This window comes from Moschus berezovskii, chromosome 15 (genome assembly GCF_049115385.1).
Source record: "Moschus berezovskii isolate FMDL1 chromosome 15, NW_MosBer_1.0, whole genome shotgun sequence".
In the NCBI taxonomy this organism is placed as follows: Eukaryota; Metazoa; Chordata; class Mammalia; order Artiodactyla; family Moschidae; genus Moschus; species Moschus berezovskii.
Window position 1 is genome coordinate 60,937,160 of NC_142474.1, and position 14,483 is coordinate 60,951,642.

The 14,483-nt window shown below is 41.3% G+C and overlaps 1 protein-coding gene across 1 annotated transcript in view; it reads right to left on the reverse strand.

Moving 5' to 3' along the window:
• Positions 1-2,409: 2,409 nt before the first annotated feature.
• Positions 2,410-14,483, reverse strand: part of ARMC3 (armadillo repeat containing 3) — an 89,077-nt gene continuing 77,003 nt past the window's right edge. The window contains exons 16-18 of the mRNA XM_055428319.2: positions 12,143-12,343; positions 9,674-9,836; positions 2,410-4,225 (exon numbers count right to left, since the gene is read on the reverse strand). Coding sequence (XP_055284294.2) covers positions 4,016-4,225; positions 9,674-9,836; positions 12,143-12,343 — 574 coding nt within the window. The 3' untranslated portion in view covers positions 2,410-4,015. The remainder of the gene's footprint in view (positions 4,226-9,673; positions 9,837-12,142; positions 12,344-14,483) is intronic.

Genomic DNA, 14,483 nt, shown 5'->3' on the forward strand with positions numbered 1-14,483 from the left:
AAAGCCTTTGACTGTGTGGATCACAATAAACTGTGGAACATTCTGAAAGAGATGGGAATCCCAGACCACCTGACCTGCCTCTTGAGAAACCTGTATGCAGGTCAGGAAGCAACAGTTAGAACTGGACATGGAACAACAGACTGGTTCCCAATAGGAAAAGGAGTACGTCAAGGTTGTATATTGTCACCCTGCTTATTTAACTTACATGCAGAGTACATCATGAGGAATGCTGGGCTGGAAGAAGCACAAGCTGGAATCAAGATTGCTGGGAGAAATATCAATAACCTCAGATATGCAGATGACACCACCCTTATGGCAGAAAGTGAAGAGGAACTCAAAAGCCTCTTGATGAAAGTGAAAGAGGAGAGTGAAAAGGTTGGCTTGAAGCTCAACATTCAGAAAACGAAGATCATGGCATCTGGTCCCATCACTTCATGGGGAAATAGATGGGGAAACAGTGCAAACAGTGTCAGACTTTATTTTTTTGGGCTCCAAAATCACTGCGGATGCTGATTGCAGCCATGAAATTAAAAGACGCTTACTCCTTGGAAGGAAAGTTATGACCAACCTAGATAGTATATTAAAAAGCAGAGACATTATTTTGCCAACAAAGGTCCATCTAGTCAAGGCTATGGTTTTTCCCGTGGTCATGTATGGATGTGAGAGTTGGACTGTGAAGAAGGCTGATGGCTGAAGAATTGATGCTTTTGAACTGTGGTGCTGGAGATGACTCTTGAGAGTCCCTTGGACTGCAAGGAGATCCAACCAGTCCATTTTAAAGGAGATCAATCCTGGGTGTTCATTGGAAGGACTGATGCTAAAGCTGAAACTCCAATACTTTGGCCACCTCATGCGACGAGTTGACTCACTGGAAAAATGTCTTTGCTGGGAAGGATTGGGGGCGGGAGGAGAAGGGGACGACCGAGAATGAGATGGCTGGATCGCATCACCGACTCGATGGACCTGAGTTTGAGTGAACTCTGGGAGTTGGTGATGGACAGGGAGGCCTGGCGTGCTGTGATTCATGGGGTCACAAAGAGTCGGACACGACTTAGCCACTGAACTGAACTGAACTGAACAGTTCCTTGTATTGTGTGAGTTCTACCAGGGCCTTACTTGAATTTGCTAAGTTAATATATTCATTCCTGACACTTCAATGGCTATCCTTTGAAGTCAAGTCTATTTTTATTATTAAAATAATGATGTTTCTGGCTTTAAAAGTGTAAGTCTAAGCAAAGCTTTTGCTAGTGATCTATCTAAAAATATTCAGGTAATTTTAGATTAAGAATAGTACTTTTAAATACTAAATTCAAGTAATTTGATACTATTGTATTGCTCTAAAAAATATTCCCCCAAAATATGCCCAATGGTGATATTCTCCATATAGTTTTCATATTGTCAGTTTATCTTACCCGTATTATTCAACTGGGTTCAAACAAAAAAGCAAACAAACCACCAGTCAGTGGTTTATAGCCTTTCTGGGAATGGTTCTAAAGGGAAATGTATTTCCCGAAACTCCTTACCTCTTATCTCCAGGTATCTTCAGATTGCTGTGTTTGGCAGACACATAGTGTGAGGAAATCTTGCTGAGAAATATGTTACTATTTAAATAATTTTATGTCAATAAAAAGCCATTATCCATTTGATTTGACACATCATTTTGAGCTTCTACAAAATAACAGTGCTGCTTCTTTGACAAGGAAATAATATATCTGAAACCTACTTACTAAAAGTGGAGGACAATTATTACCCAGAACCTAAGTGTGAGAGAGGGTATACCAAAATCATCTCTAAGATGAAAAAAAGAATGTGTGTTTGGTCTGTACCAGACTAAAATATGTTGTGTCTACCTGAACAACATCACAGTGGCTCAGCATGGAACTTTTCCCTCATTCCATTTTGATGTTTGGCTTATGAAAAGTCTTTCCAGAACTTTCTGGGAGGTTGTTTTTCAAAGATGTTGTTTTCTATATTACATTTGTCATCTGTATGAAGCTCCCAGAGAAGAATTCCCCTGGTCTTCGTTCCTCTTGAGAAGCTGCTCTGTGTTTTTATCTAGGGGACCCTGTCATCAGTCATGTAACCAACAGCATTCCCCTCTGCACTGGCTGCTAGACAGTCAGATTTTCACTTACCTCTAACAAGTACGTAGGATTTTCACAGAATGCGTTTTGAATTCTAAACTTAGTCTCAGCCTTGTCGAACTTTCTTTTCTATACTTAGGCCTGTTGCTCATTTGTTTTTTATTGTGTTACATATTATATATCTTTGTAATCCATCAAGAGAGACTTGGAAATGCTTTGATGGGCATGTATCCTATAATCTGTGCTCTGGTTCATGAAATTGGGTGATAAATATAATTAGCACACCATTTGATGTAAGCAACTTTATTTTGAAATAAAGATTTACACATTCTTTGAAATTACACATTGGTTCACACAGAATAATCTTCACCTTAATTCCTAAAATCAAACTCACTTTTAAAAGCCTTCCAGTAAAATGATTAGACGGGTTAGCTTTATACTTAAGGCATGATGAGGAAAATGTTTATACTATATCAGATACATTGTCTCTTGCCATTTGGAATGCATGCTTGCTCCCCATTTTGTGCTCAATACTGACAAAACAATCTCTCCCCAAAGATTCACCCTATTCTTGTATTTCAAAACTTTTCCTAAAAGAAGAATTTTTAAGTCGCGAAAATTTGAAAATCGGTGGAAACAGTGTCAGACTATTTTTTTGGGCTCCAGAATCACTGCAGATGCTGATTGCAGCCATGAAATTAAAAGACACTTACTCCTTGGAAGGAAAGTTATGACTAACCTAGATAGTATATTAAAAAGCAGAGACATTACTTTGCCAACAAAGGTCCGTCTAGTCAAGGCTATGGTTTTTCCCGTGGTCATGTATGGATGTGAGAGTTGGACTGTGAAGAAGGCTGATGGCCGAAGAATTGATGCTTTTGAACTGTGGTGTTGGAGAAGATGCTTGAGAGTCCCTTGGACTGCAAGGAGATCCAACCAGTCCATTCTAAAGGAGATCAATCCTGGGTGTTCATTGGAAGGACTGATGCTAAAGCTGAAACTGCAATACTTTGGCCACCTCATGCGACGAGTTGACTCACTGGAAAAGACTCTGAAGCTGGGAAGGATTGGAGGCGGGAGGAGAAGGGGACGACCAAGAATGAGATGGCTGGATGGCATCACCGACTCGATGGACATGAGTTTGAGTGAACTCTTGAAGTTGGTGATGGACAGGGAGGCCTGGAGTGCTGTGATTCATGGGGTCGCAGAGAGTCGGACACGACTGAGCGACTGAACTGAACTGAAATTTGAAATCATATTTTTTTAACCCAGCATTAAAATGTGCAAAAACCAAATCAGAATATTTAACTGAACGTATGTTTCCAAGTCAACATAGACAAGTATCGTGTATGAAGATAGTTTTTAGGAATATTTTCAGTTCAATGAAGTATACTAAACAGTGTTCTTAATGATCAGTTTGGAAAAATATAAACCAAAAATTTTAGAATGGAATTTGTGATACTAAAATAGATCTACAAATGTTCAAAATATTAATACTCTCACTGTATGGTAGTGAGAGGAGGTGACTGAAGACATGGAAGACCACTAACTTTGTTTAACCAGGTCTTCCTGGAGTGTCCTGAACATGAAGCATAGCAGTCACACGGCACTCACTTTCTGGGAACAGCAACTGTGCATTTTTTACACAGGATTACCAAAGGGCAGAGATGCTCCTCAGGAAATGGGAGGGGTGCGGTGGGTTAATTTCAAGAATAAGAAGCTTTCCTTGAGCATATGATCTCATCAGACTGACTGCTTGCCAAAATCCTGAAATCAGAAGCACAGCTGAGTCCAATCCAAGTGACCTCATTTCTACACAGGAAGAGCATTTCTAAGATTTTTATTTAAAGAAATAAAATCCACTGGTGAACTTCATAGAAAGGTATATAATGCATTTCTTGTTTGAACCCCTTCTGTGTTCATTTGGAAGTTTAGAGGAATCTGTAATGATCCGCCTCGCGACTTCTTAACTTTATCAGGGACCCTGGATGGAACATGAGGTCGACTATGTAAACTTCCAGGGGAGGGAGTGCCCCCATCACTCCCTTTCGGGATTCGCTCATCAGCTTAACTTCATTCCAGGCTCTGCCGTACTCCCCACGAACAAGAGAGCAGCCTACGCCAATTTTATCAGCCAAAGCCTGTGGGAGAAAACATGAGATCAACAAAGAGTGGGGAGGGGAGGGGTGGAGGAAAAGGCTTGGTTGAAAGACCCACCTTGCTTGAAGGTGAAATATATACTTTTGCAAAGAAAAAAAAAAAGTGCTTAGAAAGGAGGCTGGAAAAATGTACAGGATTGTGACAGGAGTCGGTAAAATGTGTTAAGTTTCCTTGTTCCTCAGGATTCTGTGGACTCGAAATTTGTGTGTAGGTCCTGCTGGGAAGGGACATTTTTCAGGAGGTATACTGCATTGTATCAGCACAAGATTGATAATGTAATTGGAGAAAAGCTGTTCCACGGGCTTTCAGCACTACTGTGTCTATCAATCTTTCCATGCTCCTGGGCTGTTCTCTGGGTGTGATATGCAGTGGGATTGAAGAGAGGGATCAGATTGGGGTGGGGTGGGAGGGACCTGTTTGTTCTGTGTGGTTTAGACTGGTGGAACCGGACCAGCAGAACTGTGAGCAGCCTACTGGTCCTTGGGCTGCCTGCTGCCCAGTCCTCAAGGGTTGCTTATGTTCCTTGGAAGCTGTCTCTTCCTTCAATTTGTCCTGATTTTAAAAGCACTTTTTAAATAATCTGGAAAGTTCTTAGTCCCATCATAGGGGATAAGAGAGTTGGCTGGGTTTGAATTTCAGTTCAGTCACTGACTAGCGTCACCTTAAGGACATGACTCACTTCTTTATGCTTCTGTGTCTCCATCTGTGGGATGGTAACAATGGTGTAACCACCTTCTTTGTTAGGTGGGTGTAAAGATCAACTGAACTCATGCTGGGAATGCTGGTACAGAGTAAGGGCTCAATAAACGTTCCTAGTACTAGAAGGCAACACTTGCATTGATTCGATCATCTCTGTATTTCTACGTGCATGTCATTACTGATTGCTTACTATGTAAAGACTGCTATCAGGGAGTCTTGGGTGAACCCAGATGATGGAGGCATGGTTGTTATTTTTAGGGCCTTACATTCCATCTAGTCTGGTCAACAGTCAATGGTAGCATAATAGTATCTGGATGTTTGGTACTCCTGTGATATGTAATAAGAAATATATATTTGGTCTTTGTCCAGTTCCTGGCAGAGGGCTCCTAAAACTCTTGGAATTTCCTAAGTGATGAGATCCATAAGGTGTCTTTTGTTTTGTGAGTGAGGTGACTTTTGAACCCTACCTAAAGATGGGAGCTGGTTGCCAGGAGAATCAATTCTGTGAGTGAAGGGTTGAAACTTTCACTCCTGCCCCCATGACCTGTAGGGAGGGGAGAGGGGTTGGAGGTTGAATCAATAGCCAATGGCCAATGATTTAGTTAATCACACCAATGCTATACATCATTCATTAAAAACCCCAAACTCTTGGAGAGCTTCTGGGTTGATGAGCACTGTCTTCAGAGAGCATGGAAGCCCAGAGCCCTTTTCTCACAGCCTGCCCTATGTGTCTCTCCTACCTGCCTGTCCCCGAGTTATACACTTTTATAATAAAGAGTATACTCTTTTATAATAAACCACTGCTCTAGTAATAATAATAATATATTTCTCTACTTTCTGTGAGCCACTCTAGCAAATTAATTGAACCCAAGGAGGAGGACACTGGAACCTTCAATCTACAGCCTGGTCACTCAGATGCACAGGTGACAACTTGGGCTTGTGACTGTCACCTAAAGTAGGCAGTGGTAAGGGAGGAAACAGTCTTTTAGAACTGAGCCCTTAACCTGTGAGGTCTGACCCCATCTCTGGGTAAAGAGTATCCGGATTGAGCTGAATTGTAGGACACTCAGCTGGTAGCAAATAATTGCTTGGATGTGTGGAACAAGCCCCTGATCCCCTTGAAATTGGTCCTAGAATCATTTTACACTCACAGTAGGGGGTAGACACACACACACACAAATATAATCATCTTTTCCAAAATAGTATTTAATGATCTCTTGAACTGTGGTGTTGGAGAAGACTCTTGAGAGTCCCTTGTACCGCAAGGAGATCCAACCAGTCCATTCTAAGGGAGATTGATCCTGGGTGTTCATTGGAAGGACTGATGCTAAAGCTGAAACTCCAATACTTTGGCCACCTCATGCGACGAGTTGACTCACTGGAAAAGACTCTGATGCTGGGAAAGGTTGGGGGCGGGAGGAGAAGGGGACGACGGAGAATGAGATGGCTGGATGGCATCACCGACTCTGTGGACATGAGTTTGAGTGAACTCCGGGAGTTGGTGATGGACAGGGAGGCCTGGCTTGCTGTGATTCATGGGGTCGCGGAGAGTCAGACATGACTGAGCGACTGAACTGAACTGAACTGAACTGAACTATTCCATATCAAGGCACTTTAAATCACCAAAACACCCCTGTGGAATACTATTGTATTCTCCATCTTTCAGAGAGTAAGACTGAGGTCAGACAGTTTTCCCAAGGTCACCGTAAGGGTTGACTTAACATGAAAGTCATGGAATCTATCTCCAGAGTCTGAGTTCTTGTAGGACCTTAGTTCTCCAACCAGGGATCGAACCCGGGTCCCCAGCAGTGAGTGTACCAAGTCCTAACTACTGAACTGCCAGGGAATTCCCAGAGTCTGAGTTCTAGCTGAATCGAACCTGGAAATTTCTGTTTATTTCATAAAATGGGAAAAAAGATCATTTGCTCATAGGAAGAGGTGAAGATGGAAAGGCTTAGGAAGGGGGGCAGATGTGGGGACATGACTGCTGAGGAAAATAAGAAAAGCCCTTGGCTAGGAGCTGGAAAAGGTGGCCAGGCAGCATGCGAACCACCATGGATCCTGAATTGGCAGTGGTACACCCCACAGTCACGTTCTGCAGCCTGAGTGTCATCATGGAAAGGGCAGGCAGTTGGATCGGTCCAGGGTGGGCAGGCAAGGCAGAGGAGTGGAAGGATGGGGGACATGAAGATGAGGGAAATCAGGAAGCAGGTTATAAGGTCTGTGGACAATTTATCTAGGCTGCCATGGAGGAAAGGAGCTGGAAGAAAATGGGGGAGATGAATAGTATGTGTAGGGGGAGTGAACGATTTAGGAGGAATAGGATGAGACATTTTACCAGTGAAAAATGTAAGAACCTTGAGTTCTGGATCAGGACCCCAACATTTAAGACAAGGGTCGAGGAAAAAAAGTCTCCAAAGGAGACTGAGATGAAATGACGAGAGGACAGAAGTTACTGAAGAAAGTGGTGCTGAAGAAAGGGAAGGATCGATGACAAATTCTCTGACATATCAAACAAAAGAGACTCTAGATCATTATGATCCGTGTTGGGAGGGAGCGACGGCCAGACTGCAGAGAGCTGAGGATAAAAGTGAGATCAAGGAGTTGAGATCACTCAGAATTTTTGACCAGGAATGAGAATTATCTTCAGACAGAAGCAGTGTAGTAGGTTTTGGCTCAGATAGGCATGGGTTCAGATTCCAGCTGTATCTCTGGGTAAATTCCTTGTCTAAGTATCAATTTTCTTGTCTTTAAAACAGAGGTAGTAGTAGTTCCAGCCTTTGGCCTATTTGAGACTGTTCATAATTACGTTTATCAAATACCTGGTACATAAGCTCAAGATGACGACTGTCATGTAATGGGACTGTATACAGGAGTGGTTGTAGAGATAACGAGAAAAGATTTACATTTTCTCTTTAGATAGAATGGACTTAAGTTTAGATTTTAAAGGAGAAACAGCTGGCAGAGTGAAAGAGATTTAATATGGGAGAAACGAACTGATAGAGCAAGAAATCCCAGGAGATAGGAAAGACTGGCATTTGGGCTACAAATAGGATTAGCTTGAAACTGGAGGCAAAATGCAATCAAGTTTGTAGGTATTCAGGAGAAGGCTGGAATTTTATACATGTAAATCTATGGTTCAGAAACCATTTTCTCAGCCCCTATTATATTTCAGACACTGAATACAATGCAGGGAAAACCAAGATCACCCTTCCCTTTAACCTCTTCTGGCTCTAGAGTCCTCATCTCCGTGAATGGTGCCATCATTTCCAATTGCCCTGACCAGAGTCTGGAAATCATTTTCTTCTTCTCATGCACTCTCTCATACAACTGTTAGGCAGTCAGCAGCTTCTTTCAGTTTTATCTCCTGGGTCTCCCTCTAAACTCACTGCTTGTTTGCAACCTCCTCCATGGCTTTTGTATCTGTGACCGAGACTTCTTGCTCCAGGGACCTTCCAGCTGGTCTTCCTGTCTCCAGTCTTAGCCACATTCTAATTCATTCCCTGTTTTGTAGCCTGAATAGTCTTTCAAAATCATGTTACCATGCTCCCCTTAACTTTCAGTGGCCACTCACAGAATTTAGAATCAAGTGCAAACTCACATGGTGCTTTATTGTCTGGTCCTTTACCCCATCCAACCCTTCCCTGCTCTTCTGGATCCAGACCTACTCTCCATCCCTCAAGTAGATCACTGACTCTCATACCTGTTATTTTGAATAAAATGTTTAGAACATCCTTGTCTTTCCTTCTTTCCTGCTGGAGTCCTATGCAGCCATTAATGCTGAGGCCACATATCATTTCCTTCCCTGAAACTTTCCCTGAAGTCACCTGAGAACACACAAGTCTGGCTTCAGACCCTCTTGAGTGCAGGGATTGTCACTTTATTATCCCTATATTCCCGACCTTGGAAGAGGCTCTGGTCTAGAGTTCAGTTCAGTTCAGTTGCTCGGTTGTGTACAACTCTTTGTGATCCCATGGACTGCAGCACGCCAGGCTTCCCTGTCCATCACCAACTCCCGGACCTTGCTCAAACTCATGTCCATTGAGTTGGTGATGCCATCCAACCATCTCATCCTCTGTCGTCCCCTGGTCTAGAGTAGGTATGTCACAAATATAGAATGAATATGCTTCTAACAGTCTGGTGAACTTACATGTGTGTATGTATATATACATATATATATATGCCAAATATAAGTACATCTAAATGATAGTATTATTACACAGTTAATTGTGGAGAGGGTGAAGGTGGAATGATTGGGGAGAATGGAATTGTAGCATGTATATTATCATAAGTGACCAGTCCAGGTTCGATGCATACATTTTCCTCTGTTCATTTCTTTGCATTTGTGCTTTTTTAATAAAATTCTTTTTTAGAAATAAAAAAAAATTAAAAAAAAAAAAAAAAGCATGTAGGAAAGAAAGACAGATTACATTTAGGGAAATAAAGATAAGAATGAATGCTAGTCCAAATTGAGATGTGTTGTAAGGTTACAGTCACAGTGGATTTACTATAAAAATGTAATCTCATTAATAATTGTGTTGATTACATGTTTACGTAATACTCTGGAGATTAATATTTTGGGTTAAATAAAATATATTACTAAAACTAAAAAAAAAAAAAAAAAATGATAGTATTATTACACAGTTAATTGTTAGCAACTGACTCACTCCACAACGATGAAGACAAAACATTTTTATCTAATTGGAAATGAGGCAAAACATCTTAAATACCTTGAAAAGCAAAGCTCGATGGTAGAAGATTCCTTTTTTGATCAGTCCAATTGGTACAACATTGGATTTAAGTTGAAATTTTAGTTCACTTATATGAAGCTCCCAGCTGAAATCTTGTAGTTTTTCTTTTGGAATCTTACCGCCCATTTTTTCAGCCACATACCTGCATCAATTGCAGTGAGATTGAATCAGTCAAGTTTAATATTTCACTGTCTTCTGTGTAATTATACTTCTAAAACATGTTTTTCCTCTGATTTTTGTTTTACTCTATCTATTTACTGTAAGTTAAGATTATGCTTGGGCTTCCCTGACAGCTCAGTGGTAAAGAATCTGTCTGTAATGCAGGAGACACAGGAGATGTTGGTTCGATCCCTGGGTCAGGAAGATCCCTTCACGGAGGTCATGACAACCCAGTATTCCTGCCTGGAGAATCAGATGGGCAGAGGAGCCTGGTGGGTTACAGTCCATAGGGTTGCAAAGAGTTGGACACGACTGAAGCAACTGAGTGTGCACGCATGCATACACACACACACACAGTATTACGCTTACTCTCTTCAAGCTGTCATATATAAGCTGAAATTCTAACAGTTTCATTCAGCAGGAAAAAAGAAATGAATGCTAATTTTCCTAATGTTTATAGCAAGTTACAGATCAATATCACATTACATTTGTATCAGTGCAGTTTTTGAAAGTTATTTTACTGTTGGAAAATATTTTCAAATGTTTGAATCTGAATTGTCCTGACATATGGTCCTTCTTTTAAGGAATTTAACCTCATCCAAACACATAGCACCACTGCGTACCATTAGGTTCACAATTATTTTCAAGTTTTATCCTCTTCTTCTTTTAAATTTTATTTTTTTTTAAATTTAGAGAAAGACGGCATTTACGTAACACTGAAGTTAGAGGAGGGAGGAAGAGGCACAAAGGAAAAAATAAGTAACAATTACATGAGGAGGTGAGTTGGGTGGGTTGTATTTTGCCTGAGAGTTTCTCCTAAAAGTAGGCTCTCGCTGAAGATGTCACTCAGCACACCTGTAAAAATCCTCTGTCAGCTGAGGCTACTATATCATGGAATAAAGGCAGAATTGCACATCGTTAAGACAGAATTTCCTCTTGCTGTTTGTGGAACCAACAAAGAAGAGCAATGGTGAAAATCAAGAGAAAGGATTCGGCAGAACACTGACCTGCATTGTCACCCAGCCAGGTATCCCACTAGGAGCCAAATGCATGGGGATACATCTCTGTATCACTCTCTTGGTGTGGGCTCAGATTAAAAAAAATTGGGGAATGATGAAAATGATTTCTGATTGGAACAAAGCATGAGGAAATTTGACAAATGTTGAAATGAGCTAAGTCAGAATTCTGCTTGAGTCATCACTTCTCAAGGACACCAGGAAAACTTCAGTAGCCAAAAAAACGTTCCCTTGCAGAGCCAGCTGACAAGGAGTCAGTGATCTGGCGGCTGTGTTTCTTGCAGTTGTCACATCCAGGTTTGGTGCCTGCAACTCACTTCTATTTGGAGAAGGTACAAGCTCTCACAGAGACTGCAGCTGTTGCACAAGCCAGGAGCTCACGACTGGCTGGTGTCAGTCAAGAAAGTGAGCCTCCATTTCTAGTAAGTCTTAATCCCTGTCAGCTAGAAGCTCAAGTTCTCAGTCTTCTCTTGGTGGAATCAGAGTAAACGCTCTCATTTAGGAGGCAACCTCACTGGATTATACAGAGCACCGAACCATCTGTTAGAATACCCACAATCCCAATTTAGAGCAATGTGAGACACAAAAATATTGGGCATATAACATAAAAATAGCAGATGACCATTTGTATTAGGAACCAACTTGTGAGTTAACAAATAATTCACAATAGGATTCCTTCATTTATAACTTCTTTGGAATGACCCTGAAAGATGCTTTTCATGGTTTAGCAGGAGAAAATGACACAGACATTTTTCTTTAAGTAATTTCTAGCTCCTAGTTCTGATTCTTGGCAGAAATATTATCCAAAATAGAAATGGAGGCTTTCTTTCCAAATCTTTGTGTTTCTGCTTCAGAGTCAGAGTGCTGTTAAAGTTCCATTTTATTATGGTGTAGTTGTCTGAAAACTGGCTGCTGCTGCTGCTGCTAAGTCACTTCAGTCGTGTCAGACTCTGTGTGACCCCATAGACTGAAGCCCACCAGGCTCCCCTGTCCCTGGGATTCTCCAGGCAAGAACACTGGAGTGGGTTGCCATTTCCTTCTCCAATGTGTGAAAGTGAAATGTGAGAGTAAAGTCGCTCAGTCGTGTCCGACCCTTAGCGACCCCACAGACTGCAGCCTACCAGGCTCCTCCATCCATGGGATTTTCTAGGCAAGAGTACTGGAGTGGTTTGCCATTGCCTTCTCCGGAAAACCGGCTAGAACAATGCAAATCACTAACCTCGAAAACATTTTTCAGAAACAGAAAATGTGTATGTATACACAGACAGCTTACTTTGCAAGAACCTCAATCTGTTCCTTTATATTGGTGATGGGAAGTATGGATTTGGTCACTTCATACACATAAACACAGAAGTCAGGATCAGAGGGAGGGAACCATTCTTTCTCAAGGCTTCCTTCTCCAGTCAATTTGGGTGCTGCTGCAACCTCTTCCTCCTCCTTCACTTTTTCCTCTTCTTTTTTCCCTCTGCCTTTCCTTAGAGAATAAACAACAGCAAACGAAATAACAGAGTGAATTGGCACTAACTGTGCTCTGGGTTAATCTGAAGAGCATCATGGAAATACAGTATTTGCTATACACCCCACTAACCACACCCTACGTATTTTTCAAATTTTCCATGACAAGGATAGGAGGAGTTTTGCAGTCTCTATATTTGTGGGAGAAGTTATTTTTCAAGAGAATACTACGTGATTGATACATATTATGAAAATCATATATTGCTTTTATGCACCGTTTCTTATCAAAATATTTGGTACACTGTAGGTATGCAATAAATATTTATTGAATTGGGAAAAAAAAATAGGTTGCCTCCTCAGGGAGTCTATGCCCGTCTTTTATCATCTCTTGCTTCAGCTGAGACCTTCTGCAAGAAGAATGTGGATCCCAATTTTCAGGACAATTATCCAACACATGGGGGCTTCCTAGGTGGCACTAGTGGTAAAGAACCTGTCTAAGAACCTGCCTGTCAATGAGGGGGACATAAGAGATGCAAGTTTGACCCTGGGTTACGAAGATTCCCTGGAGGAGGGCATGGCAACCCCCTCCAGTATTCTTGCCTGGGGGATCCCATGGACAGAGGAGCCTGGAAGGCTATAGTCCACAGGGTCACACAGAGTTAGACATGACTGAAGAGATTTCGCATGCACACATATCCAAACCATGGTAGCAGGCAGAACCAAAATAAGGATGGCAAGGAATTTTCATGTCATGCAGGGACAAAGACCTCATGCAAAGTTTATCTAGGAAAATGTACTTAGTTCTGTACTTAGGGAAAATACAATGTACTTAGTAAACAGTAAGGATACTGTTTACTCTCAATGAAAAGTTCCACATTTAAAGAAGTTACTAGTTAACATACAAATTTTTGTTTAGTACAGATGCAGGTTATTTCTGTTCAATGGAAAAGATACTCCCAAAGGTTACAATTTATTGTCCTGTAAGACCTTAGTCATCCTACAAGTTTTTAAAATGTAGCTCAGCAATCTTTTTCTAATATTCTTTAATTAAATTGGATATAAATATATATATTCTCAAGTGATCTTTAAGTAGTAACATCTCACTAATTCTCTCATTATTAATGAGTTGAATGGACAATGGCTGGAGTTCTCATTCCAGGTAACAGGGGGTAAGTACACTTCACCCTGTCTCTCCTACTAAATACAGTCCTAAAACCTGGACAGGGTACATGCAATAGCTATTTGAAAACTCTGAAAAGTAATTCACAGCAGAAAGATCAGAAAAGACCAACATTAGAATGACTACTGAACTGATGGTGAGCTTATCTTTAAATTTTCCTCCACTATTCTCCAAGCTGAAGTAAACATCGCCCCAAGACTGGAAGTGGGCATCAGGGCACAGAGAGAGTTCAAGGAGAAGTCTACTTGAGAAACAGGAAAGTGAGAGAATGGAGGAAAGCCCTGATTTTGGTTCTTTTTTCTTATTTTTATCCATTCTCTCGTGCCCCAGCCCCTAGGGAATCTTGTGATGGTGGTGGCAGTGGTGACATTAGGGTCCCTGAGAATCTAAAACTGCCTTACTCATGCTCAGTCCTCCTGCTGTTTGGCTGTGGATATGAATGCTGTCATGGCAAGAGTGTTGCAGCACAGGGTAAATAATGGTTTTTTTTTGGCTTAAGGACCAAAAGGGAAGCTCCAAGGAACCAGAACAGACAAGTGAAGTCATGGAGAGGGAGGAGCTCAGGAAAGCAACCCTATAAAAGTGTTTATGAATTCCTAGCCTTATTCCAAGCTGTGCGTGCATGGTTCTGACCCTAAACAGCACATACATAGATTTTGAAGATGGAACCATGGTATAGACCACCACCCAAGTCTCAAATGGATCTTAGTTGGCACACATTCAGGGCTGATTCAAACAGCACTGCAAAGCCTTTGAAAGTGGGACAAACAATAGATTGACAACTGTTTGGAATTTGAAGACTGAAAGCAACTGGGGCAATTGACTGCTAAAACACACACACAAAAGAAACATTCTTCTTAGAATGTGTCTAAGACCCATAAATAAGAACTGTAGAACTTATAACATATTACAATCTAATTACTCAACATATGAAGAGCCAGGAAAATCTCACCTCATATGGGAAAAGGCCATCAATACA